Raw genomic sequence first — 27,384 nt, forward strand, 5'->3', positions numbered from 1 at the left:
TTTTCCATTAACGTTTGTGATTCAAGGACATCTCGTAGAGTTTCCTTCACTATGGATTCAAAAGTCTTACTCATAACTGTAGCTTAATATAAGTATGATTCGTAATGAGGTCAGGAAATATCGGGTAACATCGGACAAGTAAGCTTTTGCGAAACTGTAAAAACTTCTTGAAAGTTGTACTGGAACGTCTTCACACTACATAATACGATGATACGTATCTTAATTCAGTTATAATATTTCAATTATAAAATTGTTTCATTTGATGCAGATGTTACTGAGGAACTTCCGTTTGCTGAGTCCCAGAGTTTATTTGGTCACATTTTCCATAAGAACTTGTTTTGTGTACTAGGAAGCAATGCGTAAGTTAACAACGGATTTTTCAAAAGTCAAGAGACGTGACATCAGTTTAGGCTCTGTCCTTGTCTACCTTCGTCTTTTTCTATGCAAAGATGTGCCGTTTCTGATTCCTGAAGTACAGCATTTAACAATTTCCGCAAACTGATCTGCATTTGAACGAGAAAAAAAAACACAATATCTACCGAATAGTGAACAGATCAAACAGACGTTTCCATGATCATAAATTGCGTCATATTCACAATAGGCAAATGTTTGAAACAACCGAGAGCCTTTTTATTCAATATGGATTTAATGGTATAAACCGCACATAGCAGTCACTGAAGTGGCGCCGGCCGCAGTGGTCTCGCGGTTCTAGGCGCGCAGTCCGGAACCGCGCGACTGCTACGGTCGCAGGTTCGAATCCTGCCTCGGGCATGGATGTGTGTGATGTCCTTAGGTTAGTTAGGTTTAAGTATTCTAAGTTCTAGGGGACTGATGACCACAGCTGTTAAGTCCCATAGTGCTCAGAGCCATTTGAACCATTTTGAACTGAAGTGGCCATTTACAGCTGCTCGCACTCTGTGAAAGTACAACGCTTAACCCTATAAATTTCAGAACGTGCCTCTGTCACTAAGTAATTGTGCTAGTGACGGTGTCAGGATATGAGAGTCTAAGTTTACGACAGAAAGAACACGAAAAACTGCTAGTAATTTCAAAAAACGCATAAAACCAGACTTTTAAATGCGTTATCGTTGAGCGCTTCCTGGAGTGAATAATCAAGAACCATGAAACATGGTGCTGCACAGTCAACACAATTCAGGGCGACCATATAAAAATTGGTGCGCAATGTGTTTATGGCACTTCGTGAAATAATCTAAGCAACAAAGAGACCATTCGATTGCATCAGACAGAATATGGAGTAACAGTTCGTACCACACGAACTCATGAGGTGGTCAGTGAGAACAGGACAGATAGCAAAGGCAGTAACGTTTCCCGGCCTCTATGGTCGACTGTTCTCTCTCCCCGTGATTTTTACCTGTGAGATAAGTTGAAGGGCCGGGTGTGCTCAAATAATCCCCACACACTGGAGGCTCTGAGCACTATGGGACTTAACATCTGTGGTCATCAGTCCCCTAGAACTTAGAACTACTTAAACCTAACTAACCTAAGGACATCACACACATCCATGCCCGAGGCAGGATTCGAACCTGCGATCGTAGTGGTCACGCGGTTACAGACTGAAGCGCCTTTAACCGCACGGCCACACCGGCCGGCCCCACACACTGGAAGAGCCTCAGCAGTACACTGCAATCACTTCTGTTACCATCCCCAAGGGAGATGTGCTAGGTGCCTCACAGTTTCACGAACCGTAGACAGTGCTGCATCGACGTCAACTAGGGTCATTCCCAGCATCTACTCTAAAGAACAATAACCCTGTTGATTAACATTACTTACGAAGATATGAACAGCAGAGCGTCCTTTTTAAATAGCATCCTATATTTTATTCGGCAGCCCACATACTCACCTCAAGACCTAGTGACAGAAACCAAATGGGAACACAAGGAAAACGTCACAAGTCACTAAGTTAACCGTCTTTTTAGCAAAACAATAATTACAATAAAACGTTTAAGAGATATGCACTGAGGTGACAAAAGTCATGTGATACCTCCTAATATCGAATCGGATCTTCTTTTGCCTGCTGTAGTGCACGAACTTGACGTGGCATGGACTCACCAAGTCGCTCGAAGACCCCTGCAGAAATGTTGAGCCATGCTCCCTGTATAGCCGTCCATAATTTTGAAAATATTGCTGGTGCAGGATTTTGCGCACGACCTCCCCCATCGATCGGAACTTATCTAACGACGTAAATTTTCTCCAGTCGTCTAGGGTCCAACCGATATGATCACGAACGAATAAGCAGGCGATGTTGTGCTGTTAGCAAAGGCACTCGCACCAATCGTTTGCTGTCGTAGCCCATTAACGACAAATTTCGCCGTAACGTCCTAATGGATACATTCGTCGTACGTCCAATATCGATTTCTGCGGTTATTCCACGGAGTGTTGCTTGTCCGTTAGCACTGAGAACTCTACGCAAACGCCGCTGCTCTCTGTCGTTAAGTGAAGGCCGTCGGCCACTGCGTTGTCTGTGGTGAGAGGTAATGGCTGAAATTTGGTATTCTCGGCATACTCTTGACACTGTGGATCTCGGAATTTTGAATTCCCTAGCGATTTCCGAAATGGAATGTCCCATTCGTCTGGCTTCAACAACCATTCCGCGTTCAAATCTTGTTAATTCTCGCCGTGCGGCCATAATCGCGCTCGAAACCTTTTCACATGAATGACCTGAGTACAAATGACGGCTTTGTCAACGCACTGCACGCGATACCATAGCCATTTGTATGTGTGCGTATCGCTGTCCCTTGACTTTTGTCACCTCGGTGTATTGTGGACAGTAGATTGATTAAAAACTGCATCATAATTACTTTTCTTTCATTGGGGTTGAAGGTAGGCGAAATAATAAACAGGGGAGCCCACAGCGGTTGTGGCTACTCTTCGGCTAACTTGGATTCTCCATGAATGAGTAGCATTTCTACATCCTCTTAGCTGGTGTACATCATGTAGGTATTCAAGCTAAGACTGTTGTGTCCTAGAACAGGGAAATCAAAGTCAGTTTTGTGTTAAGGTTTTAGTAGCGTTGTCTTCGCGTGAATGGTGCACTGTCATCCCTGCCTGAACAATTCTCGAGAAGAAGAAGTGGATTATCGATTAAAAAATACAGGATGTTACTTAAAGAGACGTTAAGCTATTCATATCTTTGTGAGGAAAAAAGTCACATGATAGATAATAACCCTCATTAATGTGCCCCTGGGAGCTCAACACCATTCAATTCTTTTTTTGAGGTGTGACATATAGTGACGTAAGAGGCATGTGACCATTTTATGCACACGGGGATACCGTATACATTGCTGCTATGGTCGCTGGATACAAATTTAATTTGGGTTGTCGAACGCATTGAGCGCTAGCTTATGCTGCTATTCACATCACCTGTTGGCTACGTTTGTAACTTTGTACGTAACCTCATATTTTCTCAATCAGTTGTACTCTGGTGTTGCTACCTGTACATGACATCACACCATGTGAGTGAAGCATCCTACCTCCTTTGGTATGTTCATTTTTTGTCAATTTTATTATTTGGTCGGCTGGTCCCGGCGGAGGTTCGAGTCCTCCCTCGGGCATGGGTGTGTGTGTGTTTGTCCTTAGGATAATTTAGGTTAAGTAGCGTGTAAGCTTAGGGACTGATGACCTTAGCAGTTAAGTCCCGTAAGATCTCACACACATTTGAACATTTTTTTATTATTTGGTAATTACTTTAAAAAAAGGCTGTGTTCCTCATACCTTCTGAAACATTTCTGTAGATATTCTGAAGACGAGTTTGCTCTAAACGTGTCCATAAAGTTCAGTTGCTGAACTCAGTTTTATTATTTGGTAATTACTTTAAAAGATAGCTGTGTTACTCATGCCTTCAATAAAATTTTACAGATATTGTGACGGTGAGTTTACTCGAAACGCGTTAATACAGCTGACTTGTTGAATATCAAGTGACTACATTTTTTCTTCAGTGACCATAACAGCAGTGTATCTAAAATCTCTACTTTCAGTTATGTTTTATCATGTATGCAAGGAAGAAACTCTGTCTTTGCAACTGAATGTTTTTATTTGTGTGCACCAAGTATGTTTCGTCTATTTATGTTAAGCATCTTAAGTGGTTTGTAATGTAAACAAAATTATTTAATTACACATATTTTGATATGAGATCTCTAGTAACTCTTGGCAGCGCAATTAAATTATCGATTTATAATTTTTTTTGTAATCTATATTTGTGTTTACTGTAATTTAGAACTAACTGCTTATAAACTTATAAGTGATAAGCAAGCACACAATACAATGTATGGAAATTCGTTTAATCAAGAGAGCCTCGAAACTTCTTTTGTTGGCGACACTTCATGTCCACATGCACAAATAAGCAACAACAGTAATGCAGGGCAGAGGAATGATTCTACTTAAAGGAATAAACACACCACAGACCTATAACAGTCTGGGTGAAAACAATGGCAGATATGGAAATGTCCTTTTCATATATCCATCTGTTCCTCTGTTTGTATTAGGTGGACATAGTACAGGTTTCTTCCAATTGATAGGTCACATTTAAACATTTCACTGCATATAATCTATACTGCAGCACTTTGCACAAGTTATTGTTCACATGCTTTAAGGCTGATTGAAGGAGCACGGGAGCTGTAGAGGCCGAGATTAGAGCGGGTTGTTGAGGTTGGGACCAGGGTTGGAGGGAGGGTGGACGATGTGGCGCTGTTTGTGTGTGTGTGTGTGTGTGTGTTTGTGTGTGTGTGTGTGTGTGTGAAATTTTTGTTTGTTGCTGTGAATTGATTCGAATATTATTGTTGTTGTTCTTTTTCCGTTATTGCTGTTTTGGTTATTGAGCATATTTTCATATTTATTTACAGCCTTTGTGACAAAACAAGATTGGGCCACACCACCCTACTTTATCTACAAAAACATAATTTGTAAGTTAAAGCACACTATTACTCTTATTCACACTTTAATGTTAGTACTAATATAGTTAAAAATATTAATTAATTATTTTGTGTGAAGAAAACTTATGTTAAAGTAACACCTTCCACATCATTACGAAATGTTGTATTCATGATCTATGGAACAAGTATTAATGTACAAGGCCGGCCGCGGTGGTCTAGCGGTTCTAGGCGCTCAGTCCGGAGCCGCGCGACTGCTGCGGTCGCAGGTTCGAATCCTGCCTCGGGCATGGATGTGTGTGATGTCCTTAGGTTAGTTAGGTTTAAGTAGTTCTAGGTTCTAGGGGACTGATGACCATAGATGTTAAGTCCCATAGTGCTCAGAGCCATTTGGCCCATTAATGTACAAGTATGTATGTATGTGAGCACATGTTACACAAAATATTCCCTTCAAAACCTTATTAGTCAGGTCAAGCTATTTACTGTTCTGAGTTTGTTGCAATAATTAATTTCAGTAGAAATACAGTAGTTCAAAAGTTATAACGGTTCATACAGACAGCTATCCATAAAAACATTGTGAGCTAATGCGTTAAATCTAATGAAAAGACCGCATTCACTACAAAGAGTTATTTCCACTGATATCAGTTATCTAATTATGTTTCCCCAAACTCAATTAGTTTATCAGGTGTTGTTAATTAAATATTTCAACTAGCCCAAACTTTCGAAACAGATTATGACCAAAGTACTGTAGCATTCCAGGATCAGGCCACATACTTCCGTTAATCTGAAGTTTCTGCATCCAGTGACGCCAATATTATGTGACAACCTTCACTAATAAAGAATTAAGTAATTTTCAGTAACTACATTGCAACATTCTATGTGTAATCCAGTGCGTCGCAGTGCGTATACAGATTTGGTTCTGTACATTCTAATAGCTACTGCTCGTATTCAATATTCGTTAAACCAAATTTGATTATAGTTTCAGCTACCAATTAGGAATGAAGGGAGTTTCAGACCATCACTGAATAACCAATTTGCTCAATATTCTAGCGCGAGTCTTAAAGGCCGAAGCTGGCGCCATTTGAGTGAAGTCTACTTTGAGGACACGTTAGTAAACGTTCACTTTTGGCTTTGACTAATTTCGGTCAGTATGCGTTGAGTCTCAGCTTTGCTTTCACAAATCTTAGCATTGCATCGATCACGCCATTGGTTTACGTTTGTTATTCCTTCGGCACCACGGTTCCGTTAGAGAAAAGCATGCATTACGGTTTGTATTCGGGTTCATTTACATCAGCCTCTGGAACCGTTAAATTACAATAGAATATTGCATAAGCTATAGTTTGTGAACTCATCTGCAGGTAGTGAGCAGTATCATTTAGAATGCGAGTAAAACTCTTGAGTATATGTATAGTTATTGCCACTGTATATTGTCGTAAGATTATTTAATACTTCACTTGCTTGTAAGATACTTCAGACCTGCTCAGATGGTTGTTAATGAGCTGCTATTGCGACTGTTAGTAAGAATTTGTAATAGTAACTTTTGTAAAGACTAGCAGACAACGTGACATTTAATGTTCTTTCGCGTGATTCTCAAATGTCCGTTTCCCTTACCTGTTAGATTCAGACTATATGAGACCTTGTCATCATCTATAGGAAATCAGTGACATTCATAAAAGTAGAAAGAACTTTCAGCCTTAAACTATAATCCAATCGTTTGACTTTTCATGTAGTTGGACATAGAATTCTGTCACGTAAGTTTCCTCATGGTGAACTAACGTGTGTGTCCGCAACTACCAAGTGCGGATGCTCCTACAGGTAAGTGCCGAAATGTGACGCCTTCTGTGTGAAATATTCTTCCTGTAGTGTGAGAATCCGTTTCTTTTGTTATAGCAGCTGAGGAAAAATGGCTGCAGATATTAGTAATACAAACTAAATTCGTTCGATACTTTTTTTTATTTTGCTTCTGGACAAAAAAGTTATTTATGGTGGTCAAGATCGATGAGACGCAGCTTGTGCTATGCACATGAGAGAAATCGGCTGCGCCAAGGTACGAAGCTCCCTACGAAACTGTAGATCGTAGCACGCGAAAATGCGGCGAGGTCACGGTCGTCCTTGACCCGTCGAAGTTCTCCAGGCTGGCGCCCCTCTTTGTCCCGTGCGGCCAATGACGTAGCAGCCAGCCGGTCTCGGCAGCCACCGCTGGCTCGCCATTCAGTGCGGCCCGGCGACCGGTATGGCAACATCAGCATCGCGCTCCAGCCAGACCGGCACCGGCGTGGACGCCGACCCGGCGGTCCGCAGCCCACTCCTCGCCGCTCACCGACACACACACGCGCAGGTAGGGCCGAACGCTTTAGTCATTGGAGTGCAACAGGATCTCAGGAGCAGGACAGCAGCCTACACGCGTTTCGTTCGGCTCGGGCTCGGCTGTACGACTTATTCTGGATCCAGTGCTCCGTACTACAGAAATTCGTTGTGAAAGTCACTGTTTTCCTCAGTAACACTCGACATTCGCTACACTGTAGCTCTTTGCCAGCGTAATACGAATGAAGGCGCTCAAGATTTATCGGGGGAAGATGGATATATTACCGCCAAAACTGACTAAAATAATCAAAAATATTTGTCAGGAAATTAGGAGTAACTGACTGCCTTCCAGAGCAAGAGCTACACGTACAAAAGAATTTCCGATTGTGTGTCTCCTGATGAACCATTCGTGAGTACATACTTCTGTTGTGCTTCTCATGTCCGAGACTCATTTCCAGGGTTTTGACATCTGTGGTCTGCTTATTTCTTAAAATGAAGTTATTCCTGTGCCATACACCCACTGTATCTGTTTATTTGTGCACACGGATATCAAGCGTAACCACCATACGACGTTTCGAGACTGTCTTGCTTAAATCAATTTCCATATATGTTTCTGTGGGCTTGATTATCATGTATGTGTATCCACTTGTGTGTATCTGTGCCAAAAGTCATGTCTCCTCTTCATTTGTATTCATTCTAAGTCAAAACGCTCTGCTCATGTAATTTTATTAGTGGCATCATGAGTGGTATATATGCAGTCTTCATGGGCAGCGTCTTCGTCTCGTAGCAACGTTTCGATGGAATGCGTCTCCACCATCTTCAGGCGAATTGATGGAGACGCATTCCATCGAAACGTTGCTACGAGACGACGACGCTTCTCGGCTTACAACCCGTGAAGACTTCGTGTATGATATTCGCCGAGAAAGCCTGCACTCACATGCATCATGAGTGGTGTCCGAGATGTTCAAATGGTTCAAATGGCTCTGAGCACTATGGGACTTAACATCTGAGGTCATCAGTCCCCTAGAACTTAGAACTACTTAAACCTAACTAACCCAAGGACATCACATACATCCAAGAACTACTTAAACCTAACTAACCTAAGGACATCACATACATCCATGCCCGAGGCAGGATTCGAACCTGCAACCGTTGCGGTCGTGCGTTTCCAGACTGAAGCGCCTAGAACCGCTCGGCCACTCCGGCCGGCATCCGAGATGTACTCATAGTCTGCGTTGGAGCTCCAAGTCCGTCCTTTTTACAGTGCCGAGTTCGATCGCTTATGTCTTACTGGAAATTAAAAACACATTCTTCATCGTCTTTGGATCTGTACAAGAGCAAGATTTATGTGCAATGTGATAAGTTTCTGTGCAGTTTTAACGTTCCTGCCATAGGATGGAATAGCAGGCCACATGTCGCAACGTCATGTCTTGCACGACACATAGCAAAAAAAAAAAAAAAAAAAAAAAAAAAAAAAACTGTTTTTTCCCTTATAAATCATGTTCATTGTGTTTACACACGCAGCACGCACTAGCGTTATTTCCGGTGCAAACGAAACAAGCAAGACGTGTCGGATCCGATACCGCATTGTGGTAGGAAGGTTAATTGAGAAGAAGGCACTGTCTATTTTGAAACTGGCTAGAGCGCCGTTAGTGTCGCAAAAGTAGTCAGGGAATCTGACATAGTATCACACTTTGAGGACCGTGTAAAGTAGGAAAAGTATATTCTTTTGAGTAGTGATAGTATTAGTGATCCTGAACAAAAAACTTCATACGTACATTTGCTCTATTCCGAATGGTTTTCGAGATAGAACACATCTACTGTACATTTTTATTTATTTTCTGTATTATTCAAACATTGTAATTGTTTACAACTTACCACAGTGGTGTAGAGAAAGTTGAGACGAATAATTTGATACAGCACGCTTGTTGTCCATCAAGTCGGGAAACCGCAGTCAGTTCCACAAGAAAGCGAACGACATAGTTGTAAATCTAACGTCCGCAGCGACATCTCTGGTAGTTGTCTCGAATCTGTGATCAATGCGCTTTTGCACAAGCAGTGTGAGAGTTGAAGACAATGTTCCTTGTAAGTCATCCAAAGGGACTAAAGCTTTCTTTCATATGGAGCTTCTGCTAAAATTCTTAGAAAGTCAAAGACATTCGTTGCGAAATGGGTCAAACGATATTTAGAGGTGGATGATTTACCGGAGAGAGGGTTATGTTCCCAAGATATAACAGATAATGGCGGCGATCGGATTAACTATTAGGTAATTGTCGAATTAGCAAAGCAGGTATTTATATGTAAACATATATTTATTAAAGTGTTTTATTTTGTACAGATAACGACGTACATTTTCTTATGGAACTAACTGTACCTCAAAGTGGCCTGCAAAAACAATCGAAGCTACAGCGCATGCGCGTCGCTCAAGATTTTCAGTAGTGTCACGTTCTCTTCGTGCAACCTATGGGTCCTAGAGAAAGGATGAATAGGGCCTTTTCTGTAGGAATTTTAGTGTAGTTTTCGTTGGAGGGTGCGGTTTGAGAGTTATTCCAGAAAAACGTACAAAAGTGATATTAAATGTGTTCTATATCGAAAACCATTCGGAATATGGCATATGTCTCATATGTAGATTTTTCTTCGCAATCACTAACACTGACACCCCTCAAACCGTATGTCTTTCCCCCTGATCACCCACTATATTCTTTGTATCGCGTATCACAGTTTGTGATTGTTATGCCTTCGTGAAATGCTTCACAGTTATCGGAAATAAATTGATAGATCTTACTTGAACTACGTACAGCAGCTGTTCACATAATATTTTTGTGGCAAAAGGATTTCTGCTTGTCAGCCTTCTTCACTTGGTATAACAAAATGACATCTACATGAATACCATGTGTTGTCGACTGCATTTTGAACAATAATTTCTGAAGCTACCACGTTTCTCGAGTTGTTAGTCTCATTTATATGCACTTTCTCCGTAACTTTTACTGTCTTGTTTCGCACTTATATACAATACCCACACAAAATCAACTTCATTGATATACGGCAGTGATGCAGCGCAGAATTCACCCTGTTGTCGACTTAAGAGTACAAAGGGGGTCTGGTAGTTGTATTTCTTGAAGTAATTCAATCCACAGCCACACTCGATCTATCGTGGATAAATTACTGTTAATAGGTCTGTTTCTAGGACACCGCCGCCTTTTGTCCGAGTCATTCCTGTTTCGTTTGCAGACAGATCTCACTTATGCAGTTATCCAAAGCTGACACACAGCCGTCTGAACGCTCTTCTAGGGTACGCCATCGTCTGGACTCTTCGCTTAACGATCTAATTCCAGTTTGTGTACCACGTAGGGTCAAAAACAATTTTAAGTATAAAAGTATCAAAGTTCCTTCTGCCATTGTAGCAGCAGTAACCGATCCAACAACTGCGCCGCAAACTTATTGTCTTATATAGACGTTGCCGACCGCGGCGCCCTGTTCTGCCTTTTTACGTATCTCAGTATCCGTGCATGCCTACACCATTTTCTTTGGCGCATCAGTGTATTGGAAAGTACACAATGCAAGGCTTATTGCACTGACAAGTCTAGCACATTAACAAGATTTGACATTGCCGTGAATTAACGTTAAGTTCGATAAGCAAACAATATAACTGACGTTAAACAGTAAGCAATGTGTGACAACTTGCAACAATGTTTTGAGTTCCCACTGCAGCGGATCTGCTCCACAGAAAAATTCACAAATCCGATTCGTTGATTACGACATGAAGTTGTAATTTGGGAGCGTATGAAGAATGGTGGGCTATGTTGTATTAGAATGTGGGAATGACATTGTTAAACAGTGGAATGTAATTTAAGAGGTACGACTGGAGCAGACGAAAATTTAGGCTACGGGCGATCCTGTAGCCTGAACGTTTAAAGCGGATTGCAGTATTTTAGTACCCGCGAATGTATTTGTGAATGCGGATCTCACTTCTCTTACCCGCACACACCTCTATCTACAGTACTTCAGAAAGCTACTTGTAACTGCGAACGGAGCGCTGGAAATGTGTGTGTGTATTCGGCCGGCAAGTGACCTTATCTCCTACTTTGCCGTTATGATCCTTACGTGGACACACGAGGCTCATTTCAAACTTCCTGGCCCGAGCGCATGCGCATCTGTCAGCAGTGGAACGATTTCCTCGCGCTAAGCGTAGGTTGTGAACCAAACTTCCGACTGTCTCAGTGCCATGATAATTTGTGTTTTGAGTGTGATATTCTGATCTGAAACGGAGATCACATGGTCTTATATATCAAACGCTCTAGTTGCGAAGCTTAGTGTCACGATCAACTTGGTAACTGCTACAGACTAAAGGTTCGCTATTGACAACATTTTGTAAGAATATTGACGCAAAATATGTGAAGATACTGCAAATGAAGTAAACATAGCTGTTGTTCAGAATCGTAACGGAGAAACTACAAAAAAGAAAAATCGCTGCATAATGGATTCCTCGTTATCTGATGAAGAACATACCGCAGGAGACTACAGAAATTGCTTCATCGGTACGAGACAGAGGAAGATCAGTTTTTACAGAGGATTATTGCTGTAGTTGAACAATGGGTTGGAGATTTCGAGCCAGAAGTGAAATCACAGTTCTCCCAGTGCAAAAATTTAACTCTCCCTATAAAAAAAAAGAGAGAGAGAAGAGTTCCGTCGCCAATAGTCCAAAGTCAAACTTATGACTTTATGGCTTATGACAAGAATGAAGTAATAGCAACAGTGCTCTAGGGAACCACTACAACAGAGCGATACAACATCGACTTTCTGCGAAATGATTTGCGGCCAAACATTCGCCAAAGAAGGTCCGACACTTAAGTAGCTGTTGTGCTCATTCTGCATGACAACACGTGACCGCATACTGCCTGACCCCTACAGAGTTTTGGAGATTTTGGATGCGAAATTCTTTCCCGATCTACCCTACAGTCCAGACATGAGCCCAAGGAATCACTCCAAGGGAAACGTTTTCGCACCACTCAGGATGCTTCTGAACACAGTGGCCAAATAACCAGACAGATCAACAAAGATGGCCTCCTAACGAGAATACAAGACCTGCCGAAATGACGGGCCACTGTTACTGAGAAGAATGGAGATTAAACTGAAGCCTGTAAAGTCGTCCTGTGACAAAAACTTTTTTGAACCATAATTTTACAGTCTGAAGAATTTTTCAAATGACCATCGTGTGATGAAGGCAGTAGTTTAATTTGATAATCTCTATCTTTCAGCCAGCCCCGGTGGTCCAGCGGTTCTAGGCGCTTCAGTCCGGAACCGCGCTACTGCTTAGGTCGCAGGTTCGAATCCTGCCTCGGGCATGGATGTATGTGTTGTCTTTAGGTTAGTAAGGTTTAAGTAGTTGTAAGTTCTAGGGGTCTGATGACCTCAGATGTTAAGCCCCATGTTACTCTGAGCCATTGAATCTCGCTTTCATGTTGCAGGTGCATTTCACGAACATACCCTCCCCTAAAAAATTCCGTTTAAGACCTCTGAATATCCTGGTGCTGACAATGGGCTACTTACAAATGGAGCATTAAGGCTCTGTATTCCTTAGATTTCATCATTTAATACATCCCAGTGAAGCTACCAAACGCTCAAGCTTTCCCAAGGAAAGGTCATATAAGAGTCTTGTACGCGGTATCCTTTCCACAAGCACTAAACTTTCTGTCCATTGGTCAGAAATTCAATGTACTTCAACAGAAACGGCAATAAAAACGAGTGACGGATGAGAGTCCGTTGTCATTTGCTATGGTGTTTGTTAGTTTTCATTACTGCTATTATTACTCTTGCTTGTGTCCTAATGGTCCACACTATCGACCACAAGTGGCAGTTCCAGAGTTTTGTTTTGGCTTTCGTTAGTCCCCATGTTACTTTCGTTATCTCACAATTGGCTCTTTTTCGCTCGTCAGACCAAGCCGATCTGGTCTTCTAGTGTTTTCCTGCCAGGCCAAGTGTCCAGTCGTCATTTCCTGCCTACAAACTGTTCTGTTTGTTATTTCACGTTGTGTAGTGCCTGTTTCTCTCATGTCTTCGCTTAAGTGCACCGATTCATGTTATTGTTTCAGTTATAGCTTTACTGCGTTAATCGTAGAATTCCACAACCTCACCAGTTTGTCAGGTTTGCTTCATTATTATAATATGCTTATATGTTGCTATTCTTTTCAAGTCAGTCTCCACGTTCTATCTTCAGTATAGCTTGGACCTAAACTTTTTCTAATGTCTTTTCGTTCTCTCTGTTTAGATTTCTTTAGTGTCCTCTTTCCTGTTTAAAATGAATGTTGCATCCCCATAAAGACGTTGTTGTTTGATGACTGTGCTCAGCGTCTCAGTTCTGCGTACATTTTTTTGTTATAGATATCTTTTGTGCGTCTGTTTGCTTTATGTGGCAACGAATTTCGTAGCTAATCCCTCCCCGGCCAATCTCCTGAAGGATTTAACCGAAATATTTGAACTGAAAAATGGTCTCAATTTTTCCGTATTTAAGCTTTTCGAATTTTGTGTGTCATGTTGTTGCGCGACATATACTTTGTTTCGTCAGTTTATATTTGGAGACCTACTCTTTCTGCTATTTCTCTGAGAATTTGATATTTATTTTTATGCTGTTTAAATGTTCTGGTATAAAAGCGCCATGTTGTCTCCAAAAGCTAAGCCGTCTATCCTAACATTGGTTCTTCCTTGTTAATTTTTATTAAAAGTAAAGATCATTTTTGTGTTTTTCCTTAGAAATGTGTTCCAAAGCTACATCTTTTTACTATTGCTATTTGGCCTCGTCGTTGAGCTTCCTTAAACCATACAAGAAGACGCAAAAGCAACCCTCTATCCCTTCCACTCCCCTTCACGAGCCTGGTATATTATGCGTCTTTCTCTATTCTCCGCGCATTGACAGAACATCAGAATGTACGAATAATAAATAAATACGGTGCAGCTACAATGACTCATTGCATTTTAAAATTGTCGAAAGCGGTACACGCGTTGAAACCTGAACATAAAACGAACTGGGGACGTTCTGCATTTCACGTAAGGCACAACACAAGTTAACTCAGCTGCGGTTGCGTTACTGAAAAGGCTTGTTCCCTGTCGTAATGATGTTGACCTGTTTCCCAGTTAAGCGTTCAGAAGATAGAGCAGCATCTTTCTCCGACGAATGAGAGTACTGTGGAATTATCGCCAGTCACGGAGCGCAAAGGGAATACCTTGTGGCAACAAAAACTTTCTGGCGGGACTGGGGGAGGGGAGACAGAGAAAGAGAGAGAGAGAGAGAGAGAGAGAGAGAGTGAGTGAGAGAGAGGGAGCCAATCTCGCAAAAACATAGAAAAGCACGTACTTCGAATTCCAGCAAGCCGCGCTGGTTTGCTAACGTCGGTAGCAGTCCACCTTTACAGCTAAAGACAGAACTATGTCGTGCGTTAGCAGCTACGGAGCTCTGGACCTTACAGTCAGTATGACATTTGGCGACGAAGCAACAATTCAGCCATTAGAATTGACCTGACCGCACAAAACTATTGTCTAAAGTAGTGAACCGCCCCTTGTAGTTGAAGTACTTGAACGAGTTTTAGTGGAAGTAAATTTATTCTGTAAAACATCGCAGATAAATTAGTCTGCGACATTTGTTTCAGCAATTGCTAACATCTAGTCATTACTTCGAGCTCGAACGTAGTTCTAGTTTCCCTAAATCGTTTATAGCAAATTACTGAATGGTTCCTTTGAAAAGGATGGCATAGATCTCTTTCACACATCTGTATCTACATAGAGACTCCGCAACGCACCACACGGTGTACCACCCGACAATAATTCTAGCATATGAACTATTTTCATCTGAAAATATAAAATTGACACGATCGATTACATTTAGAAATTGAGTTAACAAAGCACAGCATGCTAAAACGCGCGCATTCCAGTCTGTATCCGATAACTCGTATACGAAAGTAGGTCGAAAAGGTCTGAGGTTAAGGTCTTTTTTTCTTGTGATCTCGGCTTCACGAGCGACTGCCACCTGCCCGCGGCTTATTGTCCACTGTGCGGCAGCCACGCGCCTCATGGTTCTTGTTCATCTGAAGCCGGTTGTTATTGAAATAATAAAACTATTTACAACTTATGCGGATTGTTATATGATCCCACGATGTTCAGTTGTGGATGTCCTGTTAACGAAATATTACCAACAAGTGTCTGGCGCAATTGTTAAATCGATTACTGCTGTTGCAATGGCAGGTTATCAAGATTAAAGAGTTTGAATGTGGTGTTATAGTCCACGCACGAGCGGTGGGACACAGCATCTTCGAGGTAAAGATGAAGTGCGGACTTCCCCGTACGACTATTTCACGAGTCTGCCCTGAATATCAGGAATCGGTAAAACATCAAATGTCTGACTTCGCTGCGGCCGGAAAAAGATCCTGCAAGAACGGGGCGAACGACGACTGAAGAGAATCGTTCAGCCTGACGGAAGCGCTACTCTTCCGCAAATTTCTGCAGATTTCAATTCTGGGTCATCAGAAAGTGTCAGTGTGCAAACCATTCCACGAAAAATCATCGAAGGCCCACTCCTATACCATTGATGACTGCACGACACAAAGCTTAACGCCTAGCCTGGGCCCGTCAACACCGACATTCGACTGTTATTGATTGGAAACATGTTGCCTGGTTGGACTAGTCTCGTTTCAAATTCTATCGAGCGGATGGACGTTCACAGGTATGGGGACAATCTCATGGTTCCATGGACCCTGCATTTTAGCAGGGGACTGTTCAAGCTGGTGGAGGCTCTGTAATGATGTGGTGCGTGTGCAGTTCGAATGATATGGGACCCCTGATACATCTAGATACGACCCTGACAGATGACACGGTCGTAAGCATCCCGTCTGATCACCTGCCTCCATTCATACCCATTGTGTATTCCGACGGACTTGGGCAATTCCAGCAGGATAATGCGACACCCCACACGTCCATTAACGCTACAGAGCTGCTCCAGGAACACTGTTCTGAGTTTAAACACTTCCGCTGGCCACCAAACTACCCAGACATGAATATTATTGAGCGTATCTGGGATGCCTTGCAACGTGCTGTTCGGAAGAGATCTCCACCTCCTCGTATTCGTACGGATTTATGGACAGCCCTGCAGGATTCATGGTATGAATTCCCTCCATTACTACTTCAGACATTATTTGAGTCCGTGTTGCGGCACTTAAGAGTGCTCGCGTCTGCCCTACACGATTTAGGCAGAGATACCAGTTTCTTTGGCTCTTCAGTGTATAAATCGTCTTGCTGCGGTCACCTCAGAACGGAGATACGTATTTGGGAGGATAAGGGGGTGTTACATGCTGTTTCTCTTTCAAGTCCTTCGATTTACTAATGCTGCTTCGTTTCTGTATGAGTTGTAAGTAACCTTTCGATCTCTGTATTTAATTCCCACTACGACGAGAATTTTAAAGAGCTGGCGTCAACTCAGCGTTGTACTGTCAAAAGCTTTCTCTAAATCTACAAATTCAACAGACGTAGGTTTGCGTTTCTTAAACCTGTCGCCGGTCGCTGAGGCCGAGCGGTTCTAGGCGCTTAAGTCCGGAACCGCCCTGCTGCTACGGTCGCAGGTTCGAATCCTGCCTCGGGCTAGATGTGTGTGATGTCCTTAGGGTAGTTAGGTTTAAGTAGTTCTAAGTCTAGGGGACTGATGACCTCAGATGTTAAGTCCCATAGTGCTTAGAGCCATTTTTTAAACCTGTCTTCTAAGGTAAGTTTTAGCATCAGTATTGTCTTGCGTGCTGCTATATTTCTTCGGAATAGAAACTCATTCTCTTCGAGGTCAGACACGAGTTTTTCCATTCTTTGATAAATATTTCTTGTTAGTGTTTTGCGACCATGATTTGCTAAATTGGTGGTTCGGTAGTAATCACACCTGCCTTCTTTGGGACTGGTCTTATTACATTTTTCATGAAGTCTGCTCCCATATCACCTAAGAATTTAATCACAAATTCTTCCCACTATATTCTACATGCCAAGCAGAGTAAAATTTTATTCTTGGTTGTTCATCCTGGCGTTGCAATTTCAAGTTCATATCAGATTGCTGATCGTCGCAACATTACCTGCGTGACGCAGAACAACAACGACTGCTAAGATATGCTTGACGGGAAGGCTGGCTTGTCTTGTGAGAGAGCAACGGCCGCTAGCTGAGCAGGGGAGGTGTTCGCATGCCAGCTCCCACGCCGCGTCAGCAGCTGACAGTGGCGTCTGGCTGACCAGCGACGTCAGCAGCACCACATGGCGTTACGCTACCTGCTCCTTCGTCACGGTCTCATGTACAGAGCTCTCCTGTTAGAGCTGTCGGATTTAAAAGAGCCGTATTTTGTAACTCATTACTCATCCAGTACTAACTGATACAGTAAAAGAACCAAAGACTTTCCAAGCCTTTTTCATACACTGCAGGTTTTAAGGCCATAGAACTATGGTATTTTCTGAACGTACTTTTGGCCAAAAAGTGAGTCTAGTAGCTGGAGTCGGAAGTTTTTGTTACCCCTGCCTTTTGAGTTCTTCTGGTGATATTTCCACAGAAAATTCCATATTTCTTTATTTCTAACCGAGATAACGAAATATTTTCATAAAAACTTTCATCCCTATTTCGCTCCTTAAGGTTGAATCCCCAAAAATACTGAAACACGATATTATGTAAAATACAATTTGTCATAGATCTATCTTTAAAATCCCTGCAGTAGTTCTTTAATAATTTACTTTCAAAAAAGTGTCATCTTCTATTTCACCTCCTTAGGGGTTGGTGAAAGATGTTTTTTTTTTTCTGACCGAGAACCCAAATACCAATTTCGTTAGTTCTAACTTCGAAATTGCCTCAATAGCGATACACGCTATCAAAAACTAAAGTTTTATTCTTAGTGGTTTGGACTGGGCTTTTATGAGTCAGTCAGTCACGGGCCATTTCCGATGTCAGAATACACGCTGTGTTTATCAGTCAAGAAAGGTACCCAAGTTCGAGCTGTGGCACTGTACAAAATTTTACCATCACGTACAGTGAACTTCATTATGTTTAGCGCTTGGCATGACGTTGTAGTCTTGGTCATGCAATCCCGATCTCGCCGTCATATGTTCGCAGATAGTAATCAAGAAACTTTGAAGCTCTGTCAGACGACGAGAGAGTGAGTGGGCAACGACTACGCCTCAGCTGATTAACACAGGGAGGACCAGAGTTTGTGGGCCTATTGGACAGACTACCGGCCAGTTTACACACGAAGACGGCGTACCCAGCAATGATCCTTCCGATCGTTCAGTCATTGGTGTGATTTATACTGCAAATTAAAAAGAAAGAAGACCATTAGTGGCATGAAATAAGTTTTGAAAGCTATTTTGCCACCAAAAAGAACACTACTGTTTCTTATTCTAACACCCTAACCTTGTCCGTCCACGGTAGCTGAGTGGTTTCGGTCAGAGTGTTTAGCTACCCTCTGTAATAAAAAAGCTGAGTGAACGGATCAACGAACAACCTGAACGGGTGTCAGCGGACATCCGCCATGAACGAATACAACGACCAATATAGAACAATATGAGATTAAAAAAATAAATAAATAAATAATAAAAAAAGTGGTCAGCGCGATAGAATGTCAATCCTAAGGGCCCGGGTTCGATTCCTGGCTGGGTCGAAGATTTTCTCCGTTCAGGGACTGGATGTTGTGTTGTCCTAGTCTTCATCATTTCATACTCCTCGACGCGCAAGTCGCCGAAGTGGCGTCAAATCGATAAGACTTGCGCCCGGCGAACGGTCTGCCCGACAGGAGGTCCTAGTCACACGACATTCACATTTTTACCGTATCCTTGATGCCGGAACCGTCGCAAACACTATGGAAACTGAAACACTCCGACGTAGTATTTACCTTCTCTGTCTCCGCCATCGTGCACATTACCGCACAGAGGTGACACTCGGTTCTGTAGAAATTTTCTACATTTCTGTGAATTATCCGCAAGACTACCTTTCCTTTCCTCTCGTGAAAGATATGCCTCGTACATCTCATAACCTCTATTGCTCTTTTACACAGCCCACGAGAAAGCCAATATAATAATCAGAATTGTTTCACAATCAGTATCGAGTATTCTTATACTTTCATTGCATGTATTTCACTAGAAAAATAATAAATGGTGTACAGGTTTTGAGCCTCCATCTCCTGGATCAAATAATAAGCCTGTGTCATCCGTCACTGAGTCAGGTATGGAACATTGTTAACGGGGAAACATCCGTCGTATGAAATACAAGAGGGACTACACTTCACTATTTCAGTGGTTCTCACGACATTCAGGAAAATAAGTCACTACGTTCGACAGGAAGAAGGAAGGAATGTTACTACTGTTTAACGGCTCGCCGGCGATGAGACCGTTATTCTTTACGTACAAACTGATCTAACGGACGTGGTGGGGAGCAGCCTGCGACTGTTTGCTGATGACACTGTGATGCACGGGAAATTGTCATCGTTGAGTGATTGTAAATGGAACTTCTGTTTGCTGTGATGGATGGCAACTTAACCCAAATGCAGAAATATGTTATTTAATGCAGATTACGCGGTAAAGCAATGTTCTAATGTTCTAAAACAGTATTAGTGGTGTGCTGCTGACATGGTCATGTCGATTAACTATCTAAGCGTAACGTTACAAAGCTGTATGAGATGGAACGAGCACTTAAGGTCGGTAGTGGGAAAGAGATTGGCTGACCACGGTTTATCGGTAGAATTGTAAGTAAGTGTAGCTCAGCCATAAAGGAGGCCGTGCATGGAAGACTAGTGCGACTCTTTCTTGAGTACTGGTCGAGTGTTTGGAATCCGCTCGAGTCAAAGAAAGATACCGAAGCAATTTAAAGGTTCGATTGACACGTAGGTAGTACAGAGATGCTTCGTGAACTCAAATGGGAACCCTGGAGCGAAGACTACGCTCTTTACGCGAAATACTACTCAGAAAATTTAGAGAGCGACCGACCTTCGCGGCTGAATGCAGAACCATTGTACTGCCCAAAACGTACATTTTGTGTAAGGACCACGAGACTAGGTAAGAGAAATAAGGGCTCTTATGGAGGTACGTAGGCACTATGCGACTTAACTTCGGAGGTCATCAGTCGCCTAGAACTTAGAACTAATTAAACCTAACTAACCTAAGGACATCACACACATCCATGCCCGAGGCAGGATTCGAACCTGCGACCGTAGCGGTCGCTCGGCTCCAGACTGTAGTGCCCAGAACCGCACGGCCATTCCGGCCGGCTGAACAGAACCCTACGTGGAAACAGTGGGCGTGTCGATGCAGCGGTGCAGAAACGACGTGCAGTAGGCACGCGTTGAGGAAAATCGTCTGGATCCATAGCGTGTACCCTTTTTAAGAGGTACAGATGTAATTCTATCGTCCCAGACGATACTGTGACAAACATCCACTGCATGTGCAGCTGTTCGAGTACTCGTTGAAGGGTTTTCTTCAACAAGATGCAGTACATCTTCTTCAAATTAGAACGTGAGGTGTTGCCGTGGAACACCATTGACCTGCCTCCTCGTAGTGAAGGTACCTGTTTCTCGGAGCCGCTGCGTAATTTGAGCAAAACGTTTCTGTGATGACATGCTACGTTGCATGAAAAGTACGTGATGCAGCTGACTCAAAGCTTTTCCATGTCATTGAGCTTCATCATGCACAAGAAGCATGTCTGTGTATTCCGAAAACGTCTACCGTACCATGTTTACTGTGTTGGAGACGCACAGGCATCGAATGGATGTCGGAGCAAGGAAGACGTTAAGGGACGTCAGGTGACCGTCTGACGCAGTACACGTCAACCTGTCTACCCTACTGAATACCAGGACAAGCAACTCAGACATCCCTCTTTCCCTCAGCAGACGTAGCCGCGTTACACATCTGAACTGAAACCGTAAGTTTTCGGACACGGGTTCCTGTTCAGAATATTATGTACCTCTTCCTCTCCACAAGTCCTACATGATTGTAACGCGAATTTCGGAACACTCTGTATACAGGGTGTCTCTCCTAAGAGTCATCAGACGCATTTGGTCTCGCGTTTCGCTAGATATTTGCAGCCCCGCCCTAGCTCACGCTGACTGCTACTGCCACGCAGGTGCGCGCTGCTCCATCGCTGCTGGAGTACTGATTACTTTCCGTGTTTTACTGTTCCCCTTGATACATACCGATAAAGCGAATATCGTACTATTCTGAGACCACTCTGTCGAATGTACACGTAAAATATCGCTCTATAAGTCATTTTATTTGTAATGACAAACAAACCGACGCTTTCCGTCGACGCTGGGCGTCGTAACAAAGACGTGATGACCAATTTTTATTTGGGCTGACCCCAGCCAGACGTTACAAAATCGAAACTGCAAATACCGGACGAAACATCAGACAAAATGCATCTGACGACTCTTGGGAGAGAGAGCCGGTACAAAGAGGGTAAGAGTGGTCCTGTCATACTTCCCTGGGGCACTCTCGATGACACCCTTGTTCGTGATGAACAATCGCCGTCGAGGACGACGTACTGGGTTTTGTTGCTAAAGAAGTCGGTCCTCTCACATATCTGGGAACCTCGTACCTTCGTTAACACTCTGTAGTGGGGAATAGTGTCAAATACCTCTCAGAAATCTAGAAATATGGAATAGGGCTTCATCTGTGGTTCCTAGATTATCATGTGAGAAAAGGATTATATGCAGAGTTTCGCACGAGCGATGCTTCGTAAATCCGCGCTGATTTGTGAACAAAAGTTTTCCGTCTCAAGGAAATCTATTACATTTTAACTGAGAATATGTCAAAGAATTCTGCTGCAAAACCAATGATAAGGACATTGGACTGTAATTACGGTGCTCCGTTCTTTTACGCTTCTTCTATACCGGAGTCACCTGTGTCTTTTTCCAGTCGCTTGGGACTTTGCGCTGAGCGTGAGATTCGCGATAAATGCAAAGTAAGTAAGGGGCCAACACCTTAGAGTATTCTCTGCTAAACCGAACTGGGATTCCGTACGTTTTCTATCCAGCTGCGTGAGTGCTCCAAGGACCAGTCCTATCCACAGTGCTACAGGGTGACAGTAATTGAACTATATGAAAAAGAAACGTAAATTAGTTAGAAACTACGGCGTGCACACACTTTATTCAACATGTGATAGTCACTACAGGTTTTCGGATTTAGGTTATAACACATTCAGCATGCCTGCCATCCTTGGCGATGTGGCTCAGACGAACAGCGAAGTTCTGCATGACCCGCTGAAGTGTCGGAACATCGATGCTGTCGATGGCCTCCCGAATGGCTGTTTTCAGCTCAGCTGTGGTTTTGTGGTTATTGCTGTACACTTTGTCTTTAATATAGCCCCCACGAAAAGGAGTCGCATGGGTTCACATCCGGAGAATATGGCGGCCAATCGAGGCCCATGCCAATAGCATCTGGGAACCCCAGAGCCAGAATGAGGGTCCCCAAAGTGGTCCTACAGGACATCAAACACTCTCCCGCTTCGATGTGGTCGAGCTCCGTCTTGCATGAACCACACCTTGTCAAAATCAGGGAAGCTTTGGATAAAGGGGATGAAATCATCTTCCAAAATCTTCTCGTACTGTTCCGCAGTCACCGTGATATCAAAGAACATTACACCGATTATTCCGTGGCTGGACATTGCACACCACACAGTCACCCGTTGCGGGTGAAGAGGCTTCTCGATTGCAAAATGCGGATTCTCAGTCCCCCAAATGTGCCAATTTTGCTGATTGATGAACCCATCCAAATGAAAGTGGGCTTTGTCGCTAAACCAAACCAAACAGCGCCCCATACTAATTCCCACCATTCCCCAATGCCAACCTTGCAGTTTGAACGTCCTAAGGCAAACAGTTCAGGAGTGATGACGATTTTATTTCATATAGTTTAATAATTGTCTTCCTGTATATACTCTACACTCAGTCGGCATGCCTAAAACACACCTCCCCAACAGCAGCCCTACTTCCAAAGATCACATTTTTCCATATAAAAAAAAATTCTCGGCATGATGCAACCTATGCTACTTAGCAGTCGATCACGCCAAAAACCAGGCAATAATAATTTGATAAAGCAATTCCGCGTTCCTGACACGCAACTAATCATACGCAATTATCTCATCCAAGTTTACGAAAACAACAGAATAGATGGGGCTAACGTGCAACTACATAAACGGAAAATCCCATTTACGAATAATCCACAAAAGAGCCCACAATGGACTAAAAGTACTAATGCTCCCAAAATGAGTATTATACCTTTCCACTGTCATTTGCACCTTCCAAATTCTTATCTGATCAATCATTATCTTCAGTAACTTTGCTTGGATTTCTGTTTCTCTTAAACTTTATCAATCCCTACTAGTCTTTGAAAATCACAATCACTGTCCTATATTCCTTGTCTGTATTTTGTCCACTTGTGGAGCGGCGGGTTTAAATTATTATTATTAATGATTGTGATGGTTGTTGTTGTTGGCCGTCTTTCTCACGCGAGCCTGGCAACTAATTTTGTGGTCAGCCAGAAAGCAATGGAGAACATACTGACCTAAGTTTCCAGTCTGCACGGCCACATTCTACTCCATCCCACTGAAAGAAATGTTTCTATTCACTTTCTACTTAGCGGTACCAGGACTATGATTATAAATGGAGGTATAAAGCTCTAGTTCACACATATATTGAGTAAAGTAACTCACGTACAACACTTTTAAAGTCACTATGTTCAATTGACAGTAAATCTCTCTATTCTAACCATCACTTTTATCAGTTCAGAGGCGATATCTACGGTACGTTTCTACCAAATAGTCATTTGCCCTGACTACTAATACTCAAATAAATGTTCAAAATAAATGCTCGGCACAAAAATGAAATAATAGTCACCAATTGCCATGCAGATTTGTAATTATCACGGACAGCACACTAACAGTTACTTTAGCAAAATCTAAGCGATACAGGACGCTGTACAGTCCTCGCGAATTCATTATCAGTTATTACAGAAAATACACGTCTTGTCACAGCCCGTCTCTGACGTCATCCGATGCAGAGCGCGATCCGACGTTTAACACACGTGGATCTACCAGTGGCTGAATGCGAAGTGAACCTGTTTCCAGCCTCTCGGGCTTTATTTATATATGTGCCGCAGCTGACGGCCGAGGAAACATCTGTTGTTATCTGCCTTCTGCACACGGCAGCAGCCTCTGAACGACCGCTTTCTTGGACACATAATCTTTAATAACAAAGTTATGAATTAATTTAGCATCTTGTTAATTTTTATGTGTATTCTGGTAAATTGGTTGAAAGCACAGAAAAAGTTTCAGCTCGCTTGAATAAAAACTTTGCCTTCTAGAATTTTTGTAGTGGAACTAACGGTAGATCGTTACCTCTGAAGTATACCTGTAATAGAACTTGTATTGGATGTTATTACTATTACGGTTCTAAAATTTGGTATGGCTCTATTATTTAGTAGATTTTATCATGTGCTGAAACCAAAATTTTCTATCATTAAAATTGCAGATACTTTATCTACTACATATGGATATATTTTAGGTATAAATTTGGCTTTCCTTAAATTACTCCAAAACTGTGGGTTAGCTTAACGTGGTCTCTTAGTTATTATTTTTGGGGTGAATTGGAGCATAAAATAAATTTTTACGTTTCTAATTCCAATATTTAGGGCCATCACTTAAAAAAAGAAAAAACGTGAATTCAGGCTATAATTTTAATTCTTTTGCTTTGAAAATCGCAGCACTTATTTCTGACCTCCAAAGGCACGTACTGACAAAATTTTAGCTTTCTAGCTTTATTATTTAGCGCCACTTATTTTTCTTAAGACTGCATTTTTATGGAAACTATTGGTTTAATTACATTAAGACTTGATATTTAAAACGTTATTACAATGAAATACATGTTGACAGATTATGAAATGGAAACTTTTGACTTTTAATTTTTATACTTAATTATGGTGCAATACTTGTGCGCTAAGGGCAGACGCGTTAAGGTGACGTGGTGCTACCAGCAGTCAACTGGGTTAAGTACTGACACGCTCGTTCGCCTCTGTATCTCATACACGATACAGCGCTTGTTTGCTTCACACTACATACATCTTTTACCAGGTGATTAAGTTTCTATCCTTTCTTAAATACCTAAAAGCCCTCTGGAAATCTTAAACTTGTCAGCTTGATCAGCAGAATATCATTATGTCCCCATACTCCACGCAACCACGACCATAGTCTACGCCTCAACCAACACATCCCACCTTTTCATTACTTCCCCGCACTTGACTTCCTTTCCTTTCCCAAGTTAACACGAACCATAACCGATTTTCTATCCTTAAATCTGTATATAACTGTATCATTCCTACTGCCTACATTCCCCCTTTCCTCTCTCCTCCATAAATAAATATACCTCCAAGTCTCACTCCACGCATTCAACTCCCATGGCATATCTCCAACATCCACACACAACTTCCTTTCTCACCCTCTCAGCTACCCACCTTACTTCACAAGTCCTACACTTGCTTCATTGACTCACTATAGGCAGCTTTCTCTTTAGATTAGCAGGAGGTTTAGCCTTACATCCTAATTGATCCTCGAATGGAGAACTTGTCAGTACTAAAATTTTTTGGGTGACTTTTGTTGACCTGGCCTTCAATGATGTGGGAGCACTGGGAATAGGAGAAATGTCTGGTAAAGGAACTGCCAAACCACTGGGTCCAGCAGTATTTCTTCTGATGTCCTTTGCAGTAGTTGGTGGTATTGCTGAGGTTTTAAAGCATCTTACTGAACTAACGCCCCTTCCATCACTGTCGGTGGTGATGGTGGTGTTGTCTCTCTCATTACTGGTAACTCTACGCTGGATTCATCAGAGTGAACTGCATTACAAAAAAAGTGCGTGTGACAGTAATATTGTAGTACTAAATATAATTAACCTTGGTTTTAACTCAACTTGATAGAATAAATTTAAACGTGCTTGAATAATTTAATACCAATTGTTAAATGTTTAATTGTAATTAATGCTTCCAATATGCAGTATTTCTACTTTAAATTATATTTATGTAGCTATCAGAGGAACAAAAATAGCCTCTTGGGCGTATTTCCTGCCAGTAAAATAAATGAATCTTAATACTATTTGTGCAGATGATATCCTTAAGTAATTTTTCGGTCTAGTGGTTCATCCATGGGAGCTAGCAGTCGTTCAATGATGGCAATACAGAGCAGGCAAGCCTCCGAACTCTACGTTCTATGAAGAGTAGTGGAATGTGACCATTTACCGCTTAATGGTAGTTTCACTGTCCTAGCTCTTTCCACAGATGCTGTCGACAGTAGCACGCGAACATTCGACCAGCTTCACGGTTTTCGAGATACTCATTCACAGACGCTGCTTAGCAATAATCTGCCCTTTGTCAAAGTCGCTTATCTCAATGAACTTCCCCATTTGCAGCCGATATCTTCGCTAGGGTGATCCCCTGTCCATATATGGTCCTCTAACATACTTTTGTTACCCCGTCACGTGCCCGCAGACCCACCAGGCCGCATCCGAAGTCGCGGTGCGCAGTGGTCATAATGTTTCGGCTTGTCAGTGTATGAGGGCTATTAATAAAGTAAGGTCCGATGGTGCACGAAATGGGTGACCGCAGATGGGTTCGACAGTCTTCATTGTGCCCATCGATCGCGCCACGTCGCTCTTTTCAGTTCTGAGTGCACAGTGAGCACATAAAGACGCCTAGAAAACAGTGTCTTCCGCCAAGTATGCAGGCCTGGTGAGAGATTTCGCCTGACGTCATGCAGCCCACATTACGTAACTGTCAAGCGTTTCTTTTTTCATGACAATTCTCCGCCGCACTCTGCAGAGGCAGTGTAGATGCTCCTGCAGTGTTTTCGATGGGAAGTGTTTATCACCCACAATACAACCCTTAATTGGCTGTCCTTGAGTTTCATCTCTGCTCACATGAATCATTGGCTATGAAGACAACATTTTGGCACAGAAAACGAGATACAGTTCAGCGTAAAGAATAGGTGGAAAGCACAGGCGCCTGCCTTCTATGACTAGGGTACTGGAAAATTAGTACGACGCTACGACAAATGTCAAAAGTCGAACTAGCTGCAAGGTGTAGCTAACTGTTGCAAATAACACATTTTTGATTTTCACAGTGCTTTCCATATCGCAACCGATCGTGCCTTACTTTCCGAACAGCC

General features: G+C 42.4%; 1 protein-coding gene across 2 annotated transcripts in view; it reads left to right on the forward strand.

The window, feature by feature from the left end:
- Positions 1-7,112: 7,112 nt before the first annotated feature.
- Positions 7,113-27,384, forward strand: part of LOC124595018 (solute carrier family 23 member 2) — a 227,995-nt gene continuing 207,723 nt past the window's right edge. For both annotated transcript variants that reach the window (XR_006978172.1, XM_047133568.1), the window contains exon 1: positions 7,113-7,224. Coding sequence is in view for 1 of the 2 variants with exons in the window: in XM_047133568.1 (XP_046989524.1) it covers positions 7,120-7,224 (105 nt within the window). In the remaining variant the exon portion in view is untranslated. The remainder of the gene's footprint in view (positions 7,225-27,384) is intronic.

The sequence above is a fragment of the Schistocerca americana genome, chromosome 2 (assembly GCF_021461395.2).
Source record: "Schistocerca americana isolate TAMUIC-IGC-003095 chromosome 2, iqSchAmer2.1, whole genome shotgun sequence".
NCBI classification, from domain to species: Eukaryota; Metazoa; Arthropoda; class Insecta; order Orthoptera; family Acrididae; genus Schistocerca; species Schistocerca americana.